Source organism: Babylonia areolata, chromosome 32, assembly GCF_041734735.1.
Source record: "Babylonia areolata isolate BAREFJ2019XMU chromosome 32, ASM4173473v1, whole genome shotgun sequence".
Classification (NCBI taxonomy): domain Eukaryota; kingdom Metazoa; phylum Mollusca; class Gastropoda; order Neogastropoda; family Buccinidae; genus Babylonia; species Babylonia areolata.
In genome coordinates this window covers 22,205,153-22,230,602 of record NC_134907.1, presented here as the reverse complement: position 1 = coordinate 22,230,602, position 25,450 = coordinate 22,205,153, and the positions used below count along the sequence as shown (strand labels likewise).

At 42.7% G+C, this 25,450-nt stretch overlaps 3 protein-coding genes and 1 non-coding gene across 5 annotated transcripts in view; 1 reads left to right on the top strand and 3 right to left on the bottom strand.

Annotated features, from left to right (window-relative positions):
* The window catches only part of LOC143276638 (uncharacterized), a 109,722-nt gene extending 106,825 nt beyond the window's left edge, over positions 1-2,897 (top strand). Inside the window, exons 61-62 of the mRNA XM_076581256.1 lie at positions 912-1,129; positions 2,638-2,897. Coding sequence (XP_076437371.1) covers positions 912-1,129; positions 2,638-2,697 — 278 coding nt within the window. The 3' untranslated portion in view covers positions 2,698-2,897. The remainder of the gene's footprint in view (positions 1-911; positions 1,130-2,637) is intronic.
* On the bottom strand, positions 2,461-2,579 carry LOC143276760 (5S ribosomal RNA). The gene has a single exon (XR_013053631.1). It is a non-coding gene; the product is annotated as a 5S ribosomal RNA (ribosomal RNA).
* A 2,487-nt stretch (positions 2,898-5,384) lies between the features above and the next one.
* Positions 5,385-25,450, bottom strand: part of LOC143276637 (uncharacterized) — a 39,567-nt gene continuing 19,501 nt past the window's right edge. The window contains exons 4-6 of the mRNA XM_076581255.1: positions 21,607-21,721; positions 20,925-20,948; positions 5,385-10,633 (exon numbers count right to left, since the gene is read on the bottom strand). Coding sequence (XP_076437370.1) covers positions 6,360-10,633; positions 20,925-20,948; positions 21,607-21,721 — 4,413 coding nt within the window. The 3' untranslated portion in view covers positions 5,385-6,359. The remainder of the gene's footprint in view (positions 10,634-20,924; positions 20,949-21,606; positions 21,722-25,450) is intronic.
* LOC143276715 (uncharacterized) lies at positions 10,625-25,247 on the bottom strand. 2 transcript variants are annotated; one of them, XM_076581363.1, is made up of 5 exons: positions 25,153-25,247; positions 22,309-22,406; positions 21,607-21,721; positions 13,217-17,571; positions 10,625-11,181 (listed from the first exon to the last, which is right to left on the bottom strand). In XM_076581363.1, the coding sequence occupies exon 4, from the start codon at positions 17,397-17,399 to the stop codon at positions 13,218-13,220; it is 4,182 nt and encodes a 1,393-aa protein (XP_076437478.1). In that variant the 5' UTR covers positions 17,400-17,571; positions 21,607-21,721; positions 22,309-22,406; positions 25,153-25,247; the 3' UTR covers positions 10,625-11,181; position 13,217. The 2 variants fall into 2 exon arrangements, with proteins under 2 accessions (XP_076437478.1, XP_076437479.1); XM_076581364.1 differs by having other exon boundaries at positions 22,315-22,406.

Here is a 25,450-nt window from a genome sequence, read left to right as displayed (position 1 = left end):
AATGTCCCTAACCTGGACAGCTTCATGACACCATCTGGCAACAAATCTGCACTGCACAGCAGCACATCACATTCACAACTCATGGTATGATTACAAAAATGCACGTGAAACACGTGAAACCATTTTTCAAAAGAAACAATTCCCAATCATCCGATATAAAGTTGCCCTGTAAAAAAAATGGATCTAGGAAAGTAGTATATCAAAATAACAAATTCCAATCCCCGATATAAATATGTTGCCCTGTAAAAAAAATGGATATAGGAAAATAGGACACCATTTTCTTTTCAGTGGGGTGTGTTGATGAAGGGTGGGTGGTGAGGTTGAGGGGTGGGGTGTGTGTTGGTGAAGGGTGGGTGTGTGTTGGTGAAGGGTGGGTGGTGAGGTTGAGGGGTGGGGTGTGTGTTGGTGAAGGGTGGGGTGTGTGTTGGTGAAGGGTGAGTGGTGAGGTTGAGGGGTGGGGTGTGTGTTGGTGAAGGGTGGGTGGTGAGAAGGTGAGGGTGGTGAGGGGTGGGATGGTGGTGGTGAGGATGATGGTGGTGGTGGTGGTGGTGAGGGGGTGAGATTGGCGAGATGGTGAGGTTGACGTTGTTGTGGAATTATCAATACTTCGAACATCATTACATCTTTACCTCCTAATGCATAAAGTACAGATATTTTTTGCGTCTGTGAACCTTTGACAATAAAACTGTTGGGGTGAAAATGATTATTGAAATCTTGAAACGTTGTGCGTTCAAGACGAGGCAGCAAGGGATACTGTGGAATTGTCAATATTTCGAACATCATCACATCTTTACCTCCTGATACATAAAGTATACATACATAAATTCTGTATCTGTAAACCGGCTTTGAATAAAAATGGGGTGTGGGGGGTGAAAAAAAATCTTGATATCATGAAACCATGTGCGTTCCAGACAAGACAGCCAAGAGGTACTGTGAAGACAGCGTGGTGAGGGTGCAGAAACTGCACGTGAAACCAGGCCGCGCCAACTGCACAGCCATGGTGCCTGTCGGCGACTGTACACACCGCCTGTGCATGGACGGTAACGTCAACTCGTGCTGCGAGCCCGTCGACACTGAGATGGTCAACATCCGCTATGACTGCGGCGACGGGGAGTTTGAGGAAGGCGTGGTGAGTTGTGGTGGTGGAGAAAACGCCTGGTTCGCTCTCAGCTGACATCAGAGATTGACATGAGCTTTAAAACTGACGGGCCAACAGCAAAGTGATCAATGCCGTGGTTTCTCCACTGCAGTAGGAATTCATTTACAGCTTAGTCTTTCGTAAAGGACTACAGGAGGCAAGTTTACAGCTGGGCCAACAGCAAAGTGAGAGCGTATTATCAATGGTTTCTCCATTGCAATGAGAAATCACTTACAGCTTAGTCTTTTGTGAAGGACTATGACTCTCAAACTAGGAGGCAAGATTGCTCTGGGTCTTAGTGCTGCAGCCTTGGGGGCTAGTTGGCCTTTGGGAACCATCCCAGTGCCAACTGTCCTAAAACTATCTTGGCTGAGAGAGTGGGGGGTGTAACTTTGGCAAGACACTCTCCACTATAATCAATTCTAGCCCAGATAGTCGGGACAGCAGTTGCCTCCTCTGCTGTTCTGATGGTCATAGCCTCACACGACTGACTTTTATATCATCCATACAAACTTTTAAACGACATCATTCAAAATGTGAAAATTATCACTTCAACAACTGAAAATGTCTAAAATCACCAGTGTGTGACGGGACATTACAAAACGGATTTCATTGTTTATGTAATCCTTTGTTTACAAACAATGCAACAACATATTTGGTGGGGTATATGTGCAGATCATAATGGAGAAGGTTATCAAATTTCAATGTAATAGTCATTATAGTCCCAAAACAGTAAAAGATTGAGAGTCCGGGTACTGTTTCACCCACAAGATACGGCAAAGGTTAAACGATAACATTCAAAATATGAAAATTATACTTTAAGGATATATATAGATATATATATAGATATAGATATAGATATATTTCCGTTGCAATCGCAAGTAGTATGTGTGGCGGGACTTGAAAACAAAATTGTTCTACCTCCTCCCTCAGTCAAAATTTCGTGTCTCTCAGTTTCATTTGATTAAAACTTTTTTTTTCCTCACTGAAAAGGGGTGTTGGAGATGAGCTGGAATTCATAACATCATCATTATTGTTAGTAGTAGTTGTTGTTGTTGTTGTAGTGGTAGGGGTGTTAGAGATGATAAAGGGGTTTACCCGTTTCTCAGTGTAAAGCGCGAAAGGGCACTAAATAACTAGAATTCATAACAGTATCATTATTTTTAGTCGTAGTAGTAGTTGTAGTAGTAGTTTCAGTTTCAGTAGCTCAAGGAGGCGTCACTGCGTTCGGACAAATCCATATACGCTACACCACATCTGCCAAGCAGATGCCTGACCAGCAGCGTAACCCAACGCGCTTAGTCAGGCCTTGAGAAAAAGGTTGCCAAGAGCACCCGGTGTTCCCAGGCGGTCACCCATCCAAGTACTAACCGGGCCCGACGTTGCTTAACTTCGGTGATCGGACGAGAACCGGTGTTTTCAACGTGGTATGGCCGTTGGCAAATGTAGGTTCCACCGAGATAGTAGTAGTAAACAGCCCGTGTCTGTGGTGTGTGCAGCTGGAGAGTGCCGTTTCCTGCAAGTGCGTGCAGAAAGATGAGAAACGGAAGGAACTGTGATCAACCTGCAGTCCGTGATACGTGACCTGACCTGTGACCAATGACCTGACCTGACCTGACCCAGCTCTCGAATGGACAATGCACCTTTGAAATACCACTATGTCCAGAATGAGACTGGCTTCCCGAAACTGAAGCGGAAAATGTTTGTTTTCGTTTATGAAAGACATGCATCTGCATAATAAATAGTGATATATTATGGATATGTTTCTGCTTAGTGATGGGTTTGGTGTGTGTGTTTGTGTGTGTGTGGTGTGCGTGCGTGCGTGAGTGAGTACGTGCACGCGCGCGCGCGTCTTTATGTATGCATTTGCGTAAAATCATACAAGAGCTGGCATTCAAAATGTTTAGTCATCCTCTACCTTCTCAAGTTCTGTATTGGTAGACAACAATTCACTGGAATCTACGTGTGGGTTTTTACATCAGTCTATGACCGTTTTTGACTCACTTGTGTAAACAAGTAAACACCCCACCCCCCCAAAAAGGGGGGTGGGGGGGTGGGGGGAGGGCATGGGAAGAAGTATCCCATCCCAAACAAGAAGTAAAATCAAGAAAAATAACTTTTTTTATCCACCCAAACTCCAACCACTCCTCCTCCCCACCTACACACTCACATACACTTGATGTGTATACAGATTCACACCCCTGATGGATCTTGAGTGGTGGCCTGAATGCTAGTCTTCCAGATGTAGCTTACATATTCTGTGCAGCATTCAGTTAGCTCTTATAAGAACCTATGACATCAACAGAATTATCAAGGGCAAAACTGTAGAAAGATAGTGTGTACAATAAGCAGTTTCCAACGTATCTGAGAGAGCACAAAGGGAGGGGGAGGGATATAAATAAAAAAAATGTGTGTACATTCATGCAAACATACACTCAACAGATGACAGGTATAGTCTAGTGCAAAATACAATAATACATTCTTCTATTGGTGTGTTCATGTGTCTGCATATATTTGTGTACATGTCCCCATAAAAATGATAAAACAAAACAGTAAAATTTAAAAAGTGCATTATTGGTAGTGTTTAGATGACTTGATTATTGTGTGTGCATCTGTGATCTAATGACTTTAAATACAATGGCGGCAAGAGAGAGTGAGTGAATCAATGAGAGAGAGAGAGAGAGAGAGAGCAGGTAAAAAGACTCCAAGTTGCTCTGAGTAGAACACATTTTTCACACAACATACAACTTCAATGAAACATTTGAATGAATCTTTACTGATACAGATTCAGTACAGATGTCCATGCTCATGAACTGAGTAATATCAATGCATCATCGTATCTTATATTCTTCGCATATGTATACAAAACAAAATCAAATTCAGCAAATGCAAGCATATAAGGTGATGAACATCATGATGCCCTATTTTCATAATCAATTTCAAAAGTTTAGTTTTGTGAATATTTGTGAATAAAGTTCAAGAATGAACTATTTTATGACAACAAAAATCAAAGAAATATTTCACAGAAATATTAAGAAAAATTAAAGTCTTGAAACAGAATGTAAGAGCTGAGGCAATAAAATTCCAAGCAGAAAATGATAATAATGTTTTGAAACATTTATATATGTGCATTGTATGGATAACTACTACATGTTCAACTGTGGTGAACGTTCATTTACATGTTAAGTGAGTAAAAAGTCTCCAATTGACACCAATGAATGTTATTCCATCCATGAAATTTGGAATTATTTACCCAATCTGCAACCACACATGCATGCAAGCACACAATCTTCAAGAAGCAACATGACAGTGCCACACGTTTATAACATTTGTTTAAAAACTATTATCTCTCTCTCTCTCACACACACACACAGTTACAAGTGCAATCAAACTACACATTTTAATCAACATTATACTAAACTAGAAACTTCAAATGCAGACTTCATTCAAGAAACTCAGTACGGCCCATAAATGTTTTTTCTTTAAAATCTTTGCACATCACACATACTCAAGGAAACAAAACTGGAAAACTGCTAAAGTATGTATATATGTACATCTGATTTTTTCCCCCAATAGATAGAGCATGGGTAGAGGGTGTGTAAGAGATAGTTTCAGTTTCAGTAGCTCAAGGAGGCGTCACTGCATTCGGACAAATCCATATACACTACACCACATCTGCCAAGCAGATGCCTGACCAGCAGCGTAACCCAACGCGCTTAGTCAGGCCTTGAGAAAAAAAAAAGGTGAATAAATAATAGATAAGCTTACATTAATAAATAAATAAATAAATAAATAATAATTATAATATAAAAAGGTAGTAGTAATAATAATAATAATAAAATAATAATAACAATAAATAAATAAATAAAACAATGATGATAAATAAGCAAATAAATGTAAAACATGAAGACACACATTCACACATACACCCACACATGCATAACACTAACAGATATGCACCAAACATGTAGTTTCACAGATATGAAAGCACAGTCAAATACATATAAACGTACATGAGCTCCAACACACACACACACACACCACACATTACCCTGCACATCCTCCACCCCCCTCCTCCACACACTCATTTCTAGTCTACGTATCGCAGCTTCCACGGCACACACACACACACACACACACACAGATGAACACTTACTTGTACAAGCACACACACATACGCCCATATCTCCCACCCCCAACCCCACACACACACACACACACATGTGTATATATATATATATATATATATATATATATATATATATATATATATATATATATATATACACACGTTCCAATAAAAACTTTTTTTTAATATGCATATACTGTTCTGTTTTCTTGCACACACAGTCAGACATGAGCATGAGCAAACAGAAACATTTAAAAACAGAAACACATACCATGACAACACATCTTGAGCGTGGTAACTAACATAAATATTCACAGGCATTTAAAATGGAAGAGTCAAATTTTAATAGTAATACTGAGTCAAAAGAATGATGCTGATTTTGTTCACAGTGTAATACTTACAGTCTATGGGAAAAAGATCACACGTTTAACTACTCTGTCATTTCCAAGTCGCATAAATGACAGCAGCATCACTCCACTTGGAAGGGTTGATTTCCTTATAACACTTAGACTGTCTAAACTTGGTGATCTTTGGATCTTTTTGTCTGATCAACCAGCCCACTTCAGGGAAAAAGGCAAACAAAAATTTTAGATTTGTCTGAAATGCAGAAAAACAGAAAAAATTACTGAATCAAGCATGCTGTTCATCTGAAGTGTAGCAGTAGTCTTACAAAAATAATAATACTGAACAGCATTTGTACAGTGTATTATTTCTCTAAACAGATTTAGATTTAGATGAGCTGGATTTACTGAATTTACTGAGTTATTATTCTGTCAGGTCTTTTTTTGTTTGTTTGTTTTTTTAATGCCCAGTTCAAACTAATTTGCATCGCAATGTCACAAGTGTTACCAGGCTGGACATCCCCCCCACAAACCATCCATAGTGCGCATGCAAGGAGTTTGCTCTCCTCCAAACATGCCAGTAAATGTGGGGGAGGGGGTGGGGTGTTTGGCCAAGGAACCATCAGTTCTTAACACAATTCTAACAATATCAATCTTTGCCTGCAAGCCCCAAGATTTGTGACAAGCGCTGAAAAATATCACCACCATCCCCTAGTATAAAGTTCAGTTTAGCTGCTAAACATTCACTCCTTCATTTGATGGTGGCCACAGCAGCAGCCAGCGTGGCCAGGTTCTGCAGATCCCCGGGGTGGTCTTTACTCAGGTGTTTCTTCAGCTGCTCCGACCTGGCAAAGGCACAGGGGCAGTGCTCACACCGGAACGGCTTCTCCCCGGTGTGAATCCTCTGGTGTCGGTTGAAGGATGACTGGTCCGTGAAGTCCTTGCCACAGTGCTGGCACACCCAGGGCCGGTCCCCGGTGTGTGTGCGCATGTGGTTGGTCAACGAGCTGGACTGGGTGAAGGCCTTGCCGCAGGTCGAGCAGCGGTGGGGCTTGATCCCCTGGTGGATCAGCTTGTGGTCCTTCAGGCTCCGCTTCTCTGTGAAAGCCTTCTGGCAGACGTCGCAGACATGCGGCCTCTTCCCCATGTGGCCGGCCAAGATGTGCTGGCGAAGGTCGGCTTTGTGCTTGTAGGTGTTGCTGCACTGTTCACAGGAGAAGGGCCTCTCACCTGTGTGCCTCCTCTTGTGAGAGTCCAGCACTGACTGGGAGGCACAGGCTTTGCTGCAGATGTCGCAGAACAAGGCTTTGGCGTCCCCGGTCTTGTGCTGCACAGCAATGTGCTTCTTCAGGGAAACCCGCTGCGTGAACCCTCCGCCACATATCTCACAAATGAAGTCTTTCTTTGTCTTCCCATAGGTCCTCTTGCGGATTTTCATCACCTCCCCGAACACAGAAGCATCAGCGTTCATGCTTGCTGGCTTGTGTTTTCTGTTGAAGCGTTTGTTGGTGTTGGAATTCATCACGACTGGGGTAAGATACTTGGATTCAGGTTCTAAGGACTCCAACAGCGGTTTTTCATCTTCAACAGCGATGTCTTTCTTATCTGTTATATCACCATCTGTGGTCGGGTCTGCGGTGATGATCTGAATGGTTTCAACTCCCTGCAGATCAATAATTCTAGAGCTTGTGGCATTCTCCATGTGCTCCACATGCACCTGATCCAGCACCACATGAGAAGGATCATTATCAAAGACACCCCGAGACTCAATAATGGTTAGGTTTCCAGACTCGTCAGTTTGATAGACTTGGAAAAAATCTGAGGAACAGTGAGAACCTGCTTCTGATTCAATAACAGTGACGATAGTGGCATTCTCCACCTGATAGGAACTGGCGTCTGATCCCATGACCGTCACTGTGGCTGTACTCTCCTCCACATCCTGAGGATCGACTTTAATCACTGCTGGCCCAGCTTCCTTCTTCACAACATCCTGGGTCTCTGTTCCAACTTCAACTGTGACTTTCTCAGAACTGCCAGTAACACAAGACTGATCAACTGCTAGTGTTACTGCCTTTTCTTCATTACAACCGATGTTGTTTGATTCCGTCTCCATTCCAACTTTAACTGTGACTTTCTCTGAGCTGAAAGCAGCATGAGACTGATCAACTGCTAGTGTTGCCACTTTTTCTTCGCTGCAACTGATGCTGTTTGATTCAGTGACAGTTGAAGTTCCAACATCCTTCAGGCCATGACAATCAGTCTTTGTGACCAGGCCATGACACTCAGTCTTTGTTTCTGTCACTGCCGGATCCGTTACAGCCTGAGGAACACAAGAGCTAACCTGGGCTTCGGTAACTGTCACAGACATTTCATTTTCAGCATGCTCTGTCTTTGACTCTTCATTCTCTGCCAACTCAACCTTCTCATCATTCATGGGCAAGTTTGCAAACTGGTGTCGATGTTGCGGTTCAATGTGTGACAGGTAGGCTGCAACAGTGCCGTCAAGCTTCACTTCTATCACCTCTGGGGGCTTGCCCTCCCTGCCACGTCTGACCTGCACTTCAATTATTTGGGGAACCATTTCTGTGCTACCAACCTGGGGTGAAATAATTACAGAACTTGGAACATCATGTTCTCGCGGTGAAATGATTAGAGAACTGGAGACATCATGTTCTTGCGGTGAAATAATTACAGAACTGGGCACATCACGTTCTTGCGGTGAAATGATTACAGAACTATGCACATCACGTTCGTCTGGTGAAATAATTATGGAACTTGAGACTTCATTTTCTTGTGGTGAAATAATTACAGAACTGGGCACAACATGTTCCTGAGGAGCGATAATCACGGAACTTGGGACATCATGCTCTTCATGCGCAAACTGCGACACAGCATTGCCCAGATGTTCAACAACTGCGTACTCCATCACCTCAGAAGCGGACGCACTCTGAGAGTTGCTGCAACTGGTGGGCAACGGCTCACAGATGACGCTGGAGCCCAGGACAGAAACGCGGTCATCCTTCACTATCATGCGTCTTCCCTCTGAAGAGGAGTCACGGTCATCCTGTGTGGTTTCCACGACGACTGTAGGGCCAGAAGGAATGTCGCTGGCAGGACCAGACACTGCTTCATCCGGCAAGTTCCTGGGCTGTACCACCACCACTGGACCTGCACCAACCTCACACACCTGCTGTGCTGCACTTCTCGCCTCAAATACCTGTGGTGGCTGCACGATAACCACAGTTTCCGAAGAAACATGTCCAGAAGTTAGGCAACTGTTTCCAGAATGGTGGTGGGAAGTAGTCTTGTGAAGACGTCTCTTCATGCTAACAGCTCGGGGGTGTGAAGGGGCCGTGTGCCGTGAAACAGACTGGCCTGCTTTTGTTTCCAGTTCTGTGGCGGCGTGACCATGCACGGTCTCCCGGTGATGCTTGAATTGGTCTGTGCGGGCAAACACAGCGGAGCACAGGGTGCACTTGTAAGGCTTTTCGCCTGTATGTGTCCGAAGGTGCCGGTTCCTGGACCCCACATCAGAAAACCTCCTGGAGCAGAACCTGCATGCAAACGGCTTCTCTCCGGTGTGGGTGCGTACATGTGTCTTCAATGAACACACCTGCGTGAAACCTTTCCCACAATGACTGCACTTGTGAGGTTTTATACCCAAGTGAATGTACTTGTGCTCCTTCAAGGTCCGACGATCTGCGAAGCCTTTCTTGCAGATGTCACAAAAATAGGGTCTGCTGCCCCAGTGAACAGTGCTGATGTGGTGACTCAAGCTGGCGTTCCTTGGGTAGGAGGCAGAACAAATGGGGCACACAAAGGGGCGTTCTCCAGTGTGAGTTCTCATGTGTATCAGCCATTCGTTCTTGGTGATGTAGCCCTTACTGCACACCTCACACACGTAGGGTCTCTCACCTGTGTGGGTCATCATGTGTGTCCTCAAGGACGACTTCCTTCCAATCTGTATGCCACACACATCACACACCTGACAGGTGTTCAATAACACGGGGTCCTTTTTATGCATATGAGTGTGCATGTGAGTCTTCAAAATGCCTTTAGTGGAAAACGTCTTTTTACAGACTTCACACTCAAACAATTTCACACCTGTGTGTGTTCGTTTGTGTGCCTTCAACTGGTTAGTTCTCCGAAACGTCGCTGGACACTCGTCACACTTAAAAGGCCTAAGGTCAGTATGGACCTGTTTGTGCGTCTTCAGGTAGTCCATCTTCATGAAGGCCTTGCCACAAATGTTACAGGCATAGGGCCTCTCACCTGTGTGGATCCTCTTATGCTGCTGGAGATCAAAGTTCCGAAGATAGGTCTTGTTGCAGATGTCACACACGAAAGGCCTCTCACCCGTGTGCTGCAGTTTGTGGATCTTGAGGTTGGACGACTGTGAAAAGCTCTTGCCGCAAGTGTCACACACAAAGGGTCTCACCTCGCTGTGCACCGGCAGATGTCTTCTGAGCGTGCTCTTTGTTCTGAAGACTCTTCCACACACCTCACATTTGAACGGCGGGCCTTGATCAGTGGTCTCTGGGAACTGGACCCCGCGATCGCCAGGCTCCTCCTGCTGTAGGTGGGTCCATTCGTGGTCCTTCAGGCTGGCCTCCGTGGCGTACCTTCTCTGGCAGACTTCACACACATGGGGTTTCAGTTTTGTGATGCAATGGCCGCCCGTGTCATCGGCATCTGGTTCTGCTGGATCCGCAGCGGCTGACCCGTTCTCCTTTATCTTATGCTGAAGGAGGTTCAAGGTTTCCCTGGACACGACGCCTTCTGTGTCGACCTGACTCTCTGACAGGGTGGTCTGCTCACAAGTTTTCTCCCCTTCACCCTTGCTCGGCACTGACGACTCCTTGCTTACAGGACTTTTGGACATGGCAGGGGGTCTACCCCTTCTGGACATCCTGGGGACAGAGGCCCCAGTGCTGGCAGGGGCTGGTGGCTGACCCATCAGCATCTTTCTTGGACTTGTTGCTTCTCTCCAGTCCTGGGGTCCAGTCGCTGTCATCAGTACCACGTTTCACAGGCTGTCTGACAGCACTCTTGGTTGTTTTAGGCAGTTTCCCACCTGGTTTCCTGGGTGCAGGTGGTTTCTGACCAGACTTGTTTCCCTTCTGGCTGATCGACTCGTCACCACCACCACCACCACCAGCAGGTTCAACTCTTCTTTTCAGTTCTGCACGTTTCACAGGCTCCTTAGTCTTGGCTGCTTTTGTGGATTGTCCACCCTTTCTAGGCTTGGTCTGTTCAGAATTACTCCCCTTTCCATCCTGGTCGCCTGTCTCCCCTTTACCGTCAGCCGGTTCTGTCCCTCCTTCATTGTGGTCAGTGCAAGGTCTGGCATACACTGACCTCACGTTTCTTGGCTTTCTCACGTAAACTGAAGTCATGGTGATTCCACAGTGACAGGGCAACTTGTTTCACTGAAGTGAAAGATGTCCAGCATGCATGGTCCCCTTTACAGGATGAAGAACAGCACACACATGGAGATTCCCCCAACAGCTGTTGACCCCCAAAATAATGCTTCAAGCTGGTCCAGCAGTTTGCCTTACAATGAACAGCAGCTTCTGAAACATATTTATCCAGTCCACATTACAGTCAAAATTCAAGCAATGCATGAAAAATTCTATGTTACTATAAGCAAACAAACTAATAATATAAATCATTCCCCAATTTGATTTATGGTACCAAAGAGACTTCTTTTTTAAAAACTCAAATGGTATGGGGTTTCATTATAATATACTACACATCGATTCTATTATTTACTCATATAACGTAAGGTCACAAAAAAAGCTACCAACCATTGTAGGTACCACCTTTGGTGACAAACTCAAAGTCAAATACAGGTAAATAAACCAGCAGACTGAAAAAGGCTATGATAAAAAAAACTGGAGAAAATCATAACCACAGTTTGCAATGTGTTGCACTTTTTATGATCAGTTATTGACCTTATCTCAGAGCTTCACAGTCCGTGCCACCCAGGGAGTGGAAGTGAATATTCCCACAGTAATGCTTTGAAAACCGAAGACTGAACTTCCAGACAGACACAGCCAACTGAGCACAGTGAGAAGAAAAAACAAAAGGATAAAAAAAAAAAATTTTTTAAAAGGAATTAAAATTATTTTTAAAAAAACCAAAAAAAAAACCCAGTGCACCCTATGAAGGTTTTATTTCATCCTTTCACTGCAACAGCCACTGCTGACACAAAGCGGCTTTGTTGTACAGAAAAGAAGTGGGTTGCAGTTTTTTTGCACATATTTATAACCAGATATACACTTTCCTGCTTTCAGACTATTTCATTCATTGGTACTGTTTACATCCTAACCAACTACAGTGCCATTCAGGATTCTACTTCTAGGCCTAAAAAAGGCACAAACAAAAACCATTCAAACAGAAAGTAACTTTTTAATGAAAAACTCTCTTCACTCTGCAGAACCTAATTTATGGGTTGATTTGAAATGAAGTTAGTCTAATTCGTACCCTGATGGAATGAGACTTACGATCAACAGTTGGACCACTTCTCTGGTTGTTATCACTTGATGAAATTTCCATGAAAATCAACAGTAAAGGATTTTTACTTCAGCAACTGAACAGGAATGCCCTGTGTATGCGGCAAGAGCTCAGGCATACTTCAGTTTCGTTAAGAAAATCACTGGCACGATGCTGGGAATAATTTAAAATATATAAAATAAAGTAAAGTAAAGGGGTGCATATCTTCAACAATACTTGAAGCAATCATCTTTTCAAAGTGTCTGTTCCGACTGCACAGGTAAACAAGCTGTCTCCACTCATGCAGAAGATCAAATACGCATTTAAAGATCCAACAAATATCAGCGTTTCGCAGGTTATGGAAACAACATACCCAGCATGCACACCCTCAAAAACAAGAGTATAACCACCTGCTTGGCAGGATACCTGAATACAATATCAAGTGAACGTGGAAGTTGCAGAAGGAAAATATCCAAACATAACTGTCCATACATTTATTTCACACAAGATGTCTTTTCTGCTTTAAAACCTGTACCACTCTCTGGACCGACAGATGTTTTTATCAAGTGTGAAAGTTCCACATGTGAGTATGTGTGTGTGCGTCTGAATGAAAATATCAATGCCATGACAAGCAATACATTACTACGAGCAGACATTCCAAATAAGCTGTGATAATCATAATACAAAATGCATAAGAAGATGAAATGGTCAACGATATAAAAAGTATTTAATTTAGTGTTTTTGTTGACCCATCCAGACCAAGTAGGTCACTCTTCCCCTTGTCAGGTATTCTTCTTCCAGTTCACAAGGTAACAGACCATTAGTCAGTGAAAAAAAGACAGACAATTTTATTCAATTATTGTTGACTCAGAATTAGCTGGCACCATCACAAACCTCACAAACACTATCAACATGCATAGGTTATAAACATTCAGTCATCAGTTTCAGTTTCTCAAGGAGGCGTCACTGCGTCCAGACAAATCCACATACGTTACACCACACTGGCAGACGTCTGACTAGCAGCACAACCCAAAGCGCTTAGTGAGGCCAGGAGTGCATGCATATGTATATTTGTGTACCTATCAGTATAACAGTATGAATACCAATTCATACATCACGAGATGGTGGCCACAGCAGCAGCCAGCGTGGCCAGGTTCTGCAGATCCCCGGGGTGGTCTTTACTCAGGTGTTTCTTCAGCTGCTCCGACCTGGCAAAGGCACAGGGGCAGTGCTCACACCGGAACGGCTTCTCCCCGGTGTGAATCCTCTGGTGTCGATTGAAGGATGACTGGTCCGAGAAGTCCTTGCCGCAGTACTGGCACACCCAGGGCCGGTGACCCGTGTGGATGCGCATGTGGGTCCTCAGCGAGCTGGACTGGGTGAAGGCCTTGCCGCACGTCGCACATTTGTGGGGCTTGACCCCCAGGTGGATCAGCTTGTGGTCCCGTAGGTTGCTCCGCTCCGTGAAGGCCTTCTGACACACGTCACACACATGCGGCCTCTTCCCCAGGTGGGCGGCCCGGATGTGCTGGCGAAGGTCGGACTTGTGCTTGTAGGTGTTGCTGCACTGCTGGCAGGAGAAGGGCCTCTCCCCCGTGTGCCTTCTCCGGTGGGACTCCAGCAGAGACCTGGCGTAGCACGCTTTGTTGCAGATGTCGCAGACGTAGGGGTGACCCTCATTTCGGTGCTGCACGGCAATGTGGTTCTTCAGCGCATGGTACTGCGTGAAGCCTCCCCCGCAGATTTCACAGATCCAGTCCTTCTCTGTCCTGCTGGAGGCCTTCTTGCGTATTTTCATGATGTCCCCGAACACGGAGGCGTCCATTTTCATGGTTGTGGGTTTGTTTTTCTTGTTGAATATTTTGTTTGTGTGGCAATGGATGTACTGTAGCCCTTGATTTAGGGACTCCAGGCATGGCTTTTCATCTTCAACACTGGTGTCATTGTTCGTCACAGCATCATTCGGAGCTGGGTCAGCTGTTACAATCTGAATGGTTTCAACTTTCTGCAGATCAATAAGTCTCGGATCTGATGCGTTTTCCCAGTGGTCCAGTGACTTTGATGGATCACTCTCAAAAACAGTCTGAGATTCAATAATGGCCACACTCCCCGACTCACCAGAACGACAGACCTGAATGTAGTTTGGAGGGCAGTCAGAACTGGCTTGGGATTCAATCACTGTTCCAGACCCTGCATTCTCAACACGGTACGAGCCATCCTGGGACCCGGTGACAGCCAGACTCACTGCCTTCTCTGCCTCCCTACAGCTGACCTGCAGCTCAACAACTGAACTCCCTGCTGCTTTTTCAGTTTCACAAATGCCATTCTGGGATTTCACAGCTGCCAAGAACAGTGTTTCAGAACTGTCGGTGCACATTTTGGATGCTCTGTTTCTTTGAGGACGTACATTCCCAGCACTACCCGAGATGCTTTGGGATTCAATGACTTCTGGAGGTGTTTTACTCTTTACATGAAAGCCAGCCTGAAATTCACCAACCACTGGACGAACTGCGTTTCCAGCCTCCTGACAACCAGCATGGGAATCAATAACCGCCACAGTGATTCCACTTTCAGCGTACTCGGCCTTCAAATCTGCATGTTCGCCATACTCAAATTTCACATCTTTCTTCTCGACGTACTTGACCTCCACAACATTAGCAGGTGAGCCGGGAAAATCGTCTTCATGTTCCAGCTCTGATTCTACATGTGGCACATCTGGTGCAACTGAATCTTCAATTTTCACTTCTATGACCCGTGCTTTCCTTTGTGCTGGCACCATTTCTTTGTCATCAACCTGGGATCCCACAACTGCAGAAGCTTGGTAGTCATGTTCTGCATGGGTGAACCGTGTTTCGGAGATACCAGTATGTTCAACGACGGTACATTCGATCACCTCAGTACCTGATGAACTTGGAGGGTTACTGCTGTAAGGGAGGGACAACGGCTCACAAATGACACTCGCACCTGAAACAGAAACACTGAGGTCCTTCACCGAAGTGTCTCCGTTCCCTGCACGGCTTGACGAGGAGTCACGGCCATCCTGTGTGGTTTCCACGATGACTGTAGGGCCGGATAGAATGTCACAGGCAGTAGCGGACACTGCTTCATCGGGTGAATCCCCCTGCTGGACCACCACCACTGGGCCTGCACCCACATCACACACCTGCTGTGCTGCAGCTCTCGCCTCAAACACCCCAGACGGTGCAACCACCACCACAGTTTCTGAAGCACAGCTGCCAAAAGGATAGGAATAAATCTGAGAAGATTGGGTAGCTACGTTTTGAAGACCTGTCTCCAAATGAACTGAAGCTGAGGGGACCTGGACGTGGCTCACTGTACTCAAGTCTATGGCGGTCGCTGCAGGTTCTGCAGCAGTCTTCCCGTGCATGGTCTCTCTGTGGTGCTTGAAAGGTTCCGGGCGAGCAAACACCGCCGGGCACAGGGCACACTTGTAGGGTTTTTCGCCCGTGTGGGTTCGAACATGCCGATTCCTGGACCCCATGTCAGCAAAACTCTTCAGGCAGTACTTGCAGGCAAACGGTTTTTCCCCAGTGTGAACACGCATGTGTGATTTTAGCGAGCCAGACTGAGTGAAACGCTTTCCACACTCATTGCACTTGTGAGGCCTTATGCCCAGGTGAATCAGCTTGTGATCCTTCAAGTTGCGACGATCGGCAAAGGCTCTGTTGCAGACTGTACAGACAAATGGCTTCTTGCCCAAATGCACACCATTGATGTGGCGATGCAAATTCTCATTTCTTGGATAGGATGCACCACAAATGGAACACACAAACGGTCTTTCCCCTGTGTGAGTTCTCATATGTATCTGCCATTCATTCTTTGTGATGTACCCTTTTTGGCAAACTTTACAAACATATGGTCTTTCGCCTGTATGTTTCATCATATGTGTTTTCAAGGACGCCTTCAGAATTTTTACACCACATATTTCACAAATCTGAGAAGCATTTGCCACAACAGATTCTTTTTTAGGTCTAGGAGCAGGAGGAGGAGGCAGTGGCCGTGAATGAGTATGCATGTGTTTCTTCAAAACACTTTTAGAGGAAAATCTTTTTTTGCAAACTTCGCACTCAAATAGTCTCACACCGGTGTGTGTCTGTCTGTGGGTCCTCAGCTGAGTACTTCTTCTGAATGTCTTGAAGCATATGTCACATTTAAAAGGCCTGAAGCCATTATGGACCTGCCTGTGTGTCTTCAGGTAGTCCATGACCATGAAGGCCTTGCCACAAATGTTACAAACATAGGGCCGCTCTCCTGTGTGGGTTCTCTTGTGCTGCTGAAGATCAAAGTTCCTCAGGAAGGTCTTGTTGCAAACATCGCACACAAACGGCCTCTCCCCCTTGTGTTGCAGTACGTGGATCGTGAGGTTGCCAACCTGTGAAAACCCTTTCCCACAAATGTCACACACATAGGGTCTCACTTCGCTGTGTACAGGAAGATGCCGGGTCAGAGCCTCCTTCTTCCGAAAGACTCTGTTACAGGTGTCACACTTGAACACTTCCACCGGGCTATTCCTCTTCCCTGGGACTTGAGCACTGCCATCATCATCAGCATCCTCCTGGTTCTTGTGCACCTGCTCATGCTCCCTCAAACCTATGTCAGAGGCGTACCTCCTTTGGCAAATTCCACACGCGTACGGTTTCTGTTTCATCACGCTCCAGTCCCCTGCGTTGGGAGCAGGTTTCACCGGCGCTTTCTCCGCCTCTGTACTGCTCCCGGTTATCTTATGTTTCAGAAGGTTGAGAGTACTGCTGGACACGAAGGACTCTTTGTCGACACGGCTTGCCGACTGCTTTCTGGCCTCATCGATGACGGTCTGTCTGGATACAGAGCATGTTGTGACATCGCTTCCTGACGTGCTGGATGGCCCACCAACGTCATCTTTACTGGAACCGTTCGATGCTGAAGGCTTGCCCCCCTTCCCTCCTTTGGACTTGGTGGATGCAGAGCACCTTTTTCTGACAGAACATCTTTGTGTTCTTGACGGACCACCAGCATTGTCTCTTCTAGTCTTTTCACCAGAATCGCTCTTCTTCCGTTCTGAAGACCGACTCATGGTACCAGGGCTATGTTTCACAGCCACTTCAGCCTTGTCAGCTTTTGGGGACTGTCCACAGTTTTTAGGCCTGGTCTGTTCTTGATGACTCCCCTTTTCATCTTGGCCAACTGTCTCACCTTCATCACCAGCCAGTTTCGTCCCTCCTTCATTGTGGTCAGAGCGAGGTCTGGCATACACTGACCTCACGTTTCTCGGCTTTCTCACGTAAACTGAAGTCATGGTGATTCCACAGCAACCAGATGACTAGAGGCATGAGAACATTGTTTGGAACACAAGGACCTCAAGGGAGAAGAAGCAATGGAAGCACAATGAGCTCCTCTCCAGACTTGCTCCTCAGAAACACAAAGTTTGTCCAGCAGTTTTCTCTGCGCTGAACACAGCTGCCCCAGTCCTGAAACATATATACCAAGTCCATGTAATCAATCAAAAACAGAAAATATTTATAAATCATTTATATTCTTTTAACAATGTTATAGAAACTAACCAGCCTCTCTCAATCTATGTGATCTATTGGGAAGGTGGGGGGGCAGGGGGTGGGGGGGGGGGCTGGGGGGTGGGGGTGGGGGGAATTCTGTGTGCATTCAAAAATCTTAGTTGTTTTGATTAGACCAATCAGTCACTTGCTAAGAATCTGGCTACCTTCCAAAATAATGTCTCGTAAATGGCGCTGAAATATTTTTATTGTGGCAGGTTGTATTTCTTCTTCAAGTCCATCTAAATTCTGGAAATCTACACCTTAACAAAAACTAGAAATATCACTTCTTTTCATTATCTTAATCACACAGCACATCCATAAGACTGTAAAACATCTACAGAACAGTGCACAATATTTCCTCCTTCAAACAACCTTAAAAAATAAAAAAACAGAATGATAATCATAACACAATGAAAAGAATACATAAAAACTTTATTATCTAGAATCAATATATATATAAAAATTAAAATCAAAGAATCTAGAAAAAGAATTCATCAGACAATGATTTCTCAGACCAGACATCACAGGCTTGGGGGTGACCATAATATGATTTTTTTTTTTTTTAATTTATTTTTTTTATACATATCTGTTCTCTGCCTGTCATAGAGAAGAGAAGAAAACAAATATCTTCAGTGTGTTGCTCTTTTTCTCACCAGCCACCAGACTCAGGCGAAAATTCGTCTCTTTCGCCGTTCGTATGGAGAGAGTTAATTCTATCCACCAAAGTTATCATGTGACAATACAGGGAAGGGGTGTGTGTGTGTGGGGGGGGGGGGGGGGGGGGGGGAATAAGTTGTCTGACTTTCTAAAAGCAGACCATTCTTTTTTTTCTTTTTTTAACAACTGCAGGTTCTGGAGGAGGAGGGAGAGAGAGAGAGAGTCTACAGTCCACATGACTGAGGAAGCAGAGTTGTTTTGAAGCTAGAAATTCTTATTCCAAATCTAGTGACTGGAAAAGGTATTTGCTCCCACCCCCACCCCCTTCCCCCCTCAAAAAAAAACAAAACTGTTCAGTTCATCATTACATAAATGAATCCCATTTTGATTCCTCTGTTCCTCTATGACTGTAGTTCACCAGTTTAGAAAAAAAAAAGATCAATTCATTAGCAGCGGGAGCACCACACTATCCATGTACTGGCAGAAAAATGTGCACTCAGTCAACATGGCTCAAGTGCATTGTACTAAAAAGGCACAGTCAGACCACAACAACACAGATTTTTTTTCAATCATTATTGTGTCAGATTTACTTTATTTTATCAAAAACCTAAAACATATAGAAGCTACACAGATACAAAGTTGATTCAAATACTGTTAAACTGCCCATAAGTCTAAAAGTGAAAGCAAGCAGTTCAATATCTGACTATCCTCTGTGTCAAGGCAACATACTAACAAGTCAAAATGCAGCAGAATGAAATCTATAAGTGAATTCAAGTGAAAAGAAAAATCTCAAAATATATACAAACAAAAAGCACACTTTAAGAACTTTAAAAACTGAAGTTAAACTGTTCACGTGTTTGCCTATGAAAATGATAGCCGAGGCCAAAAGTAGTACTTTGTTTAGCTTATCTGCTCGGCAAAATGCTATTTCAACAGATGGAGACGACTGAAAGAAGCAGAGTACATAAAAAACCTTATTAACCATTAGAAGACAGGTGAAGCTTTTTTTCTTTTTTTTTTAAAGTAGATTAACCCTGACCTTATCATGATGTACAAGTTTTTTGGGGGGGTTTTGCAGCTAACTTGCACCAAAAAGCACAGAAATAAGCACTGAGTTCGACAACACACATTTGAATTTCACTCAAGTACTGCTCTCTATCAGTCTATGCATCCTTTTTGATGCTGTGTCATTAAATCAATTGTTATGTTTGGATGGTGCATGTAGTCATATTGTGTTTTTTCTTTGATGAGGTCAGAGGCACTCAATATGCATTCACGTTTTTGTTTTCTTCTTGTTTTTTTATGGAGTTTTTAATTATCATCTGGCTGACAGGCAGAAACTACAAAATCTAATCAGTACCTACTATATTCCATTCAACTATTTTACTTCCACCCCAACCTTGAAACTGTTAAAACAAAACAAAATTTTTTTAATAAAAAGAAAATAACATAAACAATGATTGCTTAAGACTAAGAAAAAGGGGGACCCCAACCCTAAAACTGCCCAAACAAAAATCTAAAAAACAATATTAAAAAAAAAGAAAACAATAAGATAATGATAGCTGTAACATGGACTGAAAAAATGGTTGGGAAATCAAGTCAGTCAAGTCACAATATAAGGAACTAATCTGCAGCACTTACTTTGTGCAATTTTGGGGCCAGCAACTTTACTGTCTCTTCTGCTCTGGTGAACACCCTCGGTCGACAGCCACAAGTTGAGAATTGGAATTCAGCTTGTACTTGTAGACCATAGCTTCCACATGGGTAACATCAAGCTCTCAGCAGTGTAGATGACCAAATGGCCCAAATCCAAACAATGAAATTGCTTATGTTCCCCAAAGCAAACAGTGTTTCACAAGGGAAATGGGGGGAATTCTGAAATAAACACCACTGCTTTCTTTTAAAAGCCCTAAAGGGAGGGTTTACGCACTTGTTTACTTAGTAAGTTAGTTAAAAGGCAACAGAACAATCTACTTTCGTTTTGTTTTGTTTTTTTGTTGTTTTTAGTATGATAACAAAAACTATAAAAATTAAAAAAAATTAAAAAAGGTGAGATGTACATGACTTTAGGTAGTATGAAAGGTCTACATAAAAACTGACATAGTTTGACTGGATAAAAAAAGAAACAGTTTTGGCTTTGTGAGCTTTCTACCTAAACTTGGGTTGAAGCATTTTTATTTTATGTTGGGTTTTTTTGTTGTTTTTTTGTTTTGTTTGTTTTCACTTAAGTTCAACATCTGCAAGCTGTACTATTTCTGTCAAAGCATTAAAATGATGCAATGCAATCTAAAGTAATAAACTGATTTCAAAACCAAAATTTGAAACACAAGAATCTGAAACAAAAAAAGCAGAAAAGCACTTGTCACTGAAAGCTTCAAACTGTCTATTTCTGTAAAAATGCTTTTCCTCCAATTCAACCATCAGATTCATAATGATAAGAAATATGTAGAAATCTAAACTTTTTTTTTTTCAATACAGTGAAAACTTCCTAAGCCGTACCCTAACCGCATCCTACTAAGGGAAATGATAGAAGTTGAAGACAAAGTGCATGTTGTTACAGGGAAAAGTATCTCCCTTCCTGATGTTTAACAAGTTTCCATTCCTTGACTGACAGGGCTCTGAGATGGGATCAACAGCTGGAGAGAAATAGTGCAACACACTCTGCAAGACACTTCTGTTTCAAATTCAAATAGTGCAACACACTCTGCAAGACACTTCTGTTTCAAATTCAAATAGTGCAACACACTCTGCAAGATACTTCTGTTTCAAATTCAAACATCACAAAGTGATCATACATAAGCGGTCATATGACACCCCAAGAAAGAGCAAGAAGTTCCAGAAGACAGATCAAAATTATATTCCACAAAAAATTAAATCAAGAAAAAGTTTACTTGTTCTCTTAAATTCAACTCTCTAAGTATATCAAACATGTTTTACACACACAAAAAAAAAAGCTTTGTATTTCATTTTCAATACAAACTTTTCCTGCAGAAAAAAAAAGAAAGAAATCTTCTCTGTGTGGCTGATATATATCATTAATACCCATCTGTATACAAGTTCATGCCTGCAAGTAAATATGTGTATGTGTGTGGATGCATGTGCACACATGCATCACTGCATATGTGATAGTAACCACCTGATCCTGACTAATCAAGAAAGAAGAGAGAAAGCAGTAAAAGAAGAAAGCAATGTAAGAGGAACTATTTCAGATTTTAAATGAGAACTGCAAAGTGCAATACAATAAGCGAATAAACATCAAGGATGAGCAAACCAGAGCGTAAACAAGCCTCCTACCTGTGCTGGAACCAATGCTGGCACTGAGTGGCCTGCTGTTAAAAAAAGACCTTGATGACAGGGTCCACAGGTCAGATCTAGACACACGAGAGCACGTCCCACCCAGCTCCACAGCCTGTGATCAATCAAGATGAAATATCAATATCAATTCAAACATTCCAAAGCCTCTCAAAGAAACCAATTAAAAGAACCCAAACCTGACATCATGTAACAAACATAAAACCATAAATGATTTCGTTTAGTTGTTATTTATCCTGCAACAGAAGTTATGAAATTTCCACACATTAAAAGTACACTTATTTTGGTTCTTTTTCATGCACACACACACACACACACATATATATATATATATATATATATATATATATATTAGCTTTTCTCATTTTAACAGCAAATTTGAATGTATCAGAGCTTTTATGAAACCCAAGAGCAATCCATGTCTGTGCATGCGTGTAAAAATAACTTTGTTGAAGCTGTTGTGACTAATTAGTAATTTATCACAGTTTGACATGGTACAGTATATGACACCCAATAGTACTTTACCACTTCAGGACAAAACAGGGTCACAGACCAGCAATGTGTATGAATGGATGAAAAATCTACACACCTCTAAGCAATCCTAAACACCCCACCGTTGACGACTAATATAAATTTATATCATTATATCAAAATATCACATTATATGGTACAAATGCAACTGACACAAACTTGCTGGATATGGTCCAAGTCTCAAAGTCATAGCAGATAAACGTAAGATTCCTCTCAGATTTCTCTGGTGCCTTTCACTTCAGTCTCTGTTCCTGTCAAACAAACAACAGCATACAATTTGATAAAATCAACAGAAACTTTTCTTCTTTTTTTTTTTATAAATCAAGTCCAATGGAAACAAAATGAGGCGATAATGTCAACTGCATGAGTGTGCAATTTTTGTAAGTTCTGTGGCATAAATCAGTGCCAATCAAACCTATGTGTATGCAAATCTAAGTCAACACTTTAGTATACTAGAAGCTAAAAATTATATAGTTTCTATTCTATACACATGTGCACACAGTGACACACCCACACACTTTACTATCACCATAAAATATTTATACTTGACTGTTTTTACTAGTGCTGTTGTTAATATTGCAGAAGTGAACAAACACACTTTCATGCAAACATAGATTTCAGGAAGACCAGATCTGACCCCTTACCACTTGTCATTAAAGACAAGCAAGTAGAGGTCATCAGCGAAATTAAAATTTCTCAGACTGATCATTTCCGATGATTTGAAATGGGAGAAAAATATGGAAAAAATTGTTAAGAAAGCAAAACAGAACCTGTTCTTTCTTCAGCACCTCAAAAAGTTTGGAACTGAAAAAGAAATCATGGTCGATTTCTACCGAGCAGTCATTGAAAGTGTGCTAACCCTATTAGTATTACTGTTTGGTACAGAAACATTGCCAAGGCAGAAGTTGCAGCCCTTAACAGAATCGTATAAACTGCCACCAAGATTACCGGGGCTGATCTACCTTCTCTAGAAGACATATATTATAAGAGGCTACTCAGAAAAGCAAAATCAATCAGCCAGGATGAATCACATCCAGCTTTTGGGATTTTCAAGATGCTCCCCTCCGGTCAACGGTACAGAAGATAAGGACGAAAACCAATCGCTTCGCCACTAGCTTTTCCCCCCAAAGCAGTCAATGCCCTGTCTCTTGAACAAATCCAGTATGATTAATAGAATTGTGCAATCAACAACCATCTACCTGAAGATCTAGTCATCATCCCCATCCACATGTAATATGCGGCTTCTGTTCAAATGTGTGTGTGTGTGTATGTGAGAGAGAGAGAGAGAGGGGGGGTGTGCGTGCATGTGTGTGTGTGTGTGTGTGTGTGTACAGTGCATGCATGCGTGAGTATACACAAGTTTTTATTTTGATATGCACTTGTATGTACCAAATTTCTACTGTATCCGTGTTTGTGTATGATTTTCGATTTATGGTCGTACTGTAGCGTCTCACTCTTACGTGTTATTTACTTCCTTTGTTTAGTTTAGATAAGTTACTTCCCTTGTTTTGTTTCCTTGTTTACCACTTCCGTTTTGGCTCAACGGATCGTCAAAAGCTGTATTAAAAGTCGTGGGACTTATCTAAGAGTTTCCCGAGTTTTTATTTATACAAAACCATTTGTTGCATACTCTACATTGGTGACCCCGACGTGATGCGAACACGCAGCCTTCTGATTTTGTTAACAGTCATTCTCATTCCCTCCTTGACAATTCTTTTGTAGTTGTACTCCGCTGGGAAGGGGGTAATGTAGTGTCTCACTCTTACGTGTTATTTACTTCCTTTATTTAGTTTAGATAAGTTACTTCCCTTGTTTTGTTTCCTTGGTTACCACTTCCATTTTGGCTCAACGTATCGTCGGAAGCTGTATTAAAAGTCATGGGACTTATCTAAGAGTTTCCCGAGTTTTTATTTATACAAAACCATTTGTTGCATACTCTACAGTACCTTGTTATGTACTATCCCCCAATATTCCTTGTGACCCCGGTACACTTTGTAATAAAGACATATTCTATTCTATTCTAATGGAAGTGATGTAAGATGTTTACTTGTTTTGTTTTTGTTTTGTCTGTGTCTTGTGTCTGTATGTGTACACATTGATTGCTTGGTTGTTGCCAGCAATATTCGTTATAACATCACTCAATAAGACTATCGTACTGCAAAATTGTTTATTGATAACGTTAACATGAATATGAACATCCTATAATTATAAACAGGTCCAACAATCCCTAATATTCAACTTGTAGCAAAAGGCTGATAAAGCATAAAAGCCGTGACACTGATATAAAATTACATAAAAGAAGCTGAACAAAAACTGAAACTTAGTGAAAAGTATGTGGATCACTGAATGATTTTGACTGTAGTTCAGCGTTCCGATTTATGCTTCAAATCTGGGCTTCTGTTCTACATGAGAAACTAGAAGTCTGGGATGGTTTTATGTCAAAATCACTTGGCACTTCATTTGCCTGAAGAGCGTGTGGCTCGATACATTGCTTCTTTTATCACACGTAAGTCGATTTTTTACCAAGATTCTTTTGTCTACCTCTTACTGTTTTACGTCGACATCATGCAGTCACAACCCTTTTATCGCCTACAAAGCATTTTATCATCAACCTGCGACCCTGTTTGACTCTACTTCATTTTATTTGGTTTTATTTTACTGTGATTCATTTGCCTGAAGAATAGCCTGTGGCTCGATACGTCGCCTCTTTTATCCCGCGTAAGTCGACTTTTATCAAGATTATTTTAGTCTACCTCTCAGTGTGGCATTCGCTTTTGCATGACATTGGAGACGTTTGCTTTCACACACAAGAGTTATCTTCCATGGCCTTAGTCCATGCTAGTTTTTCTCCCTCCCTCCATCTTTTCTGTGGCAGTCGGTTGTACTTTCCCATATTTATTCATGGCTGATCGTTCGAATTTCACCAAGGAAAGGGGTCAGTTAATAGAGTCATTATTTGTTAACATAAAAAGACAAAAGCAGCGCATTAAAACTTACTCTTTGAGGATTCTCGAACTAATTTCCGAAGTATCCCTTTGGCATCGAGAATTCGCTCTTCCGTTCATTTGATTTCACTTCCGGTTAATGACCGACTGAGAATGGAAAAGAATCGAAAAGGAAAATCTTTTAACAGAAACAAATCAAACACAACAAACAACATGACGAAGTGACGCACACTTTGTGGAACTGGCGAGAACCAATGAAAATATCTAAAGAAGGCAGTCTCGCGGTGCAGCCACAGACCACAGTTGCGAAAGAACTGAGTCGAGGTCCTATATATGTTCAGATACTATGG

Excerpts from the sequence above, each read along its gene's own strand:
- LOC143276715 (XM_076581363.1), bottom strand. The coding sequence starts at position 17,399 with ATGACTTCAGTTTACGTGAGAAAGCCGAGAAACGTGAGGTCAGTGTAT.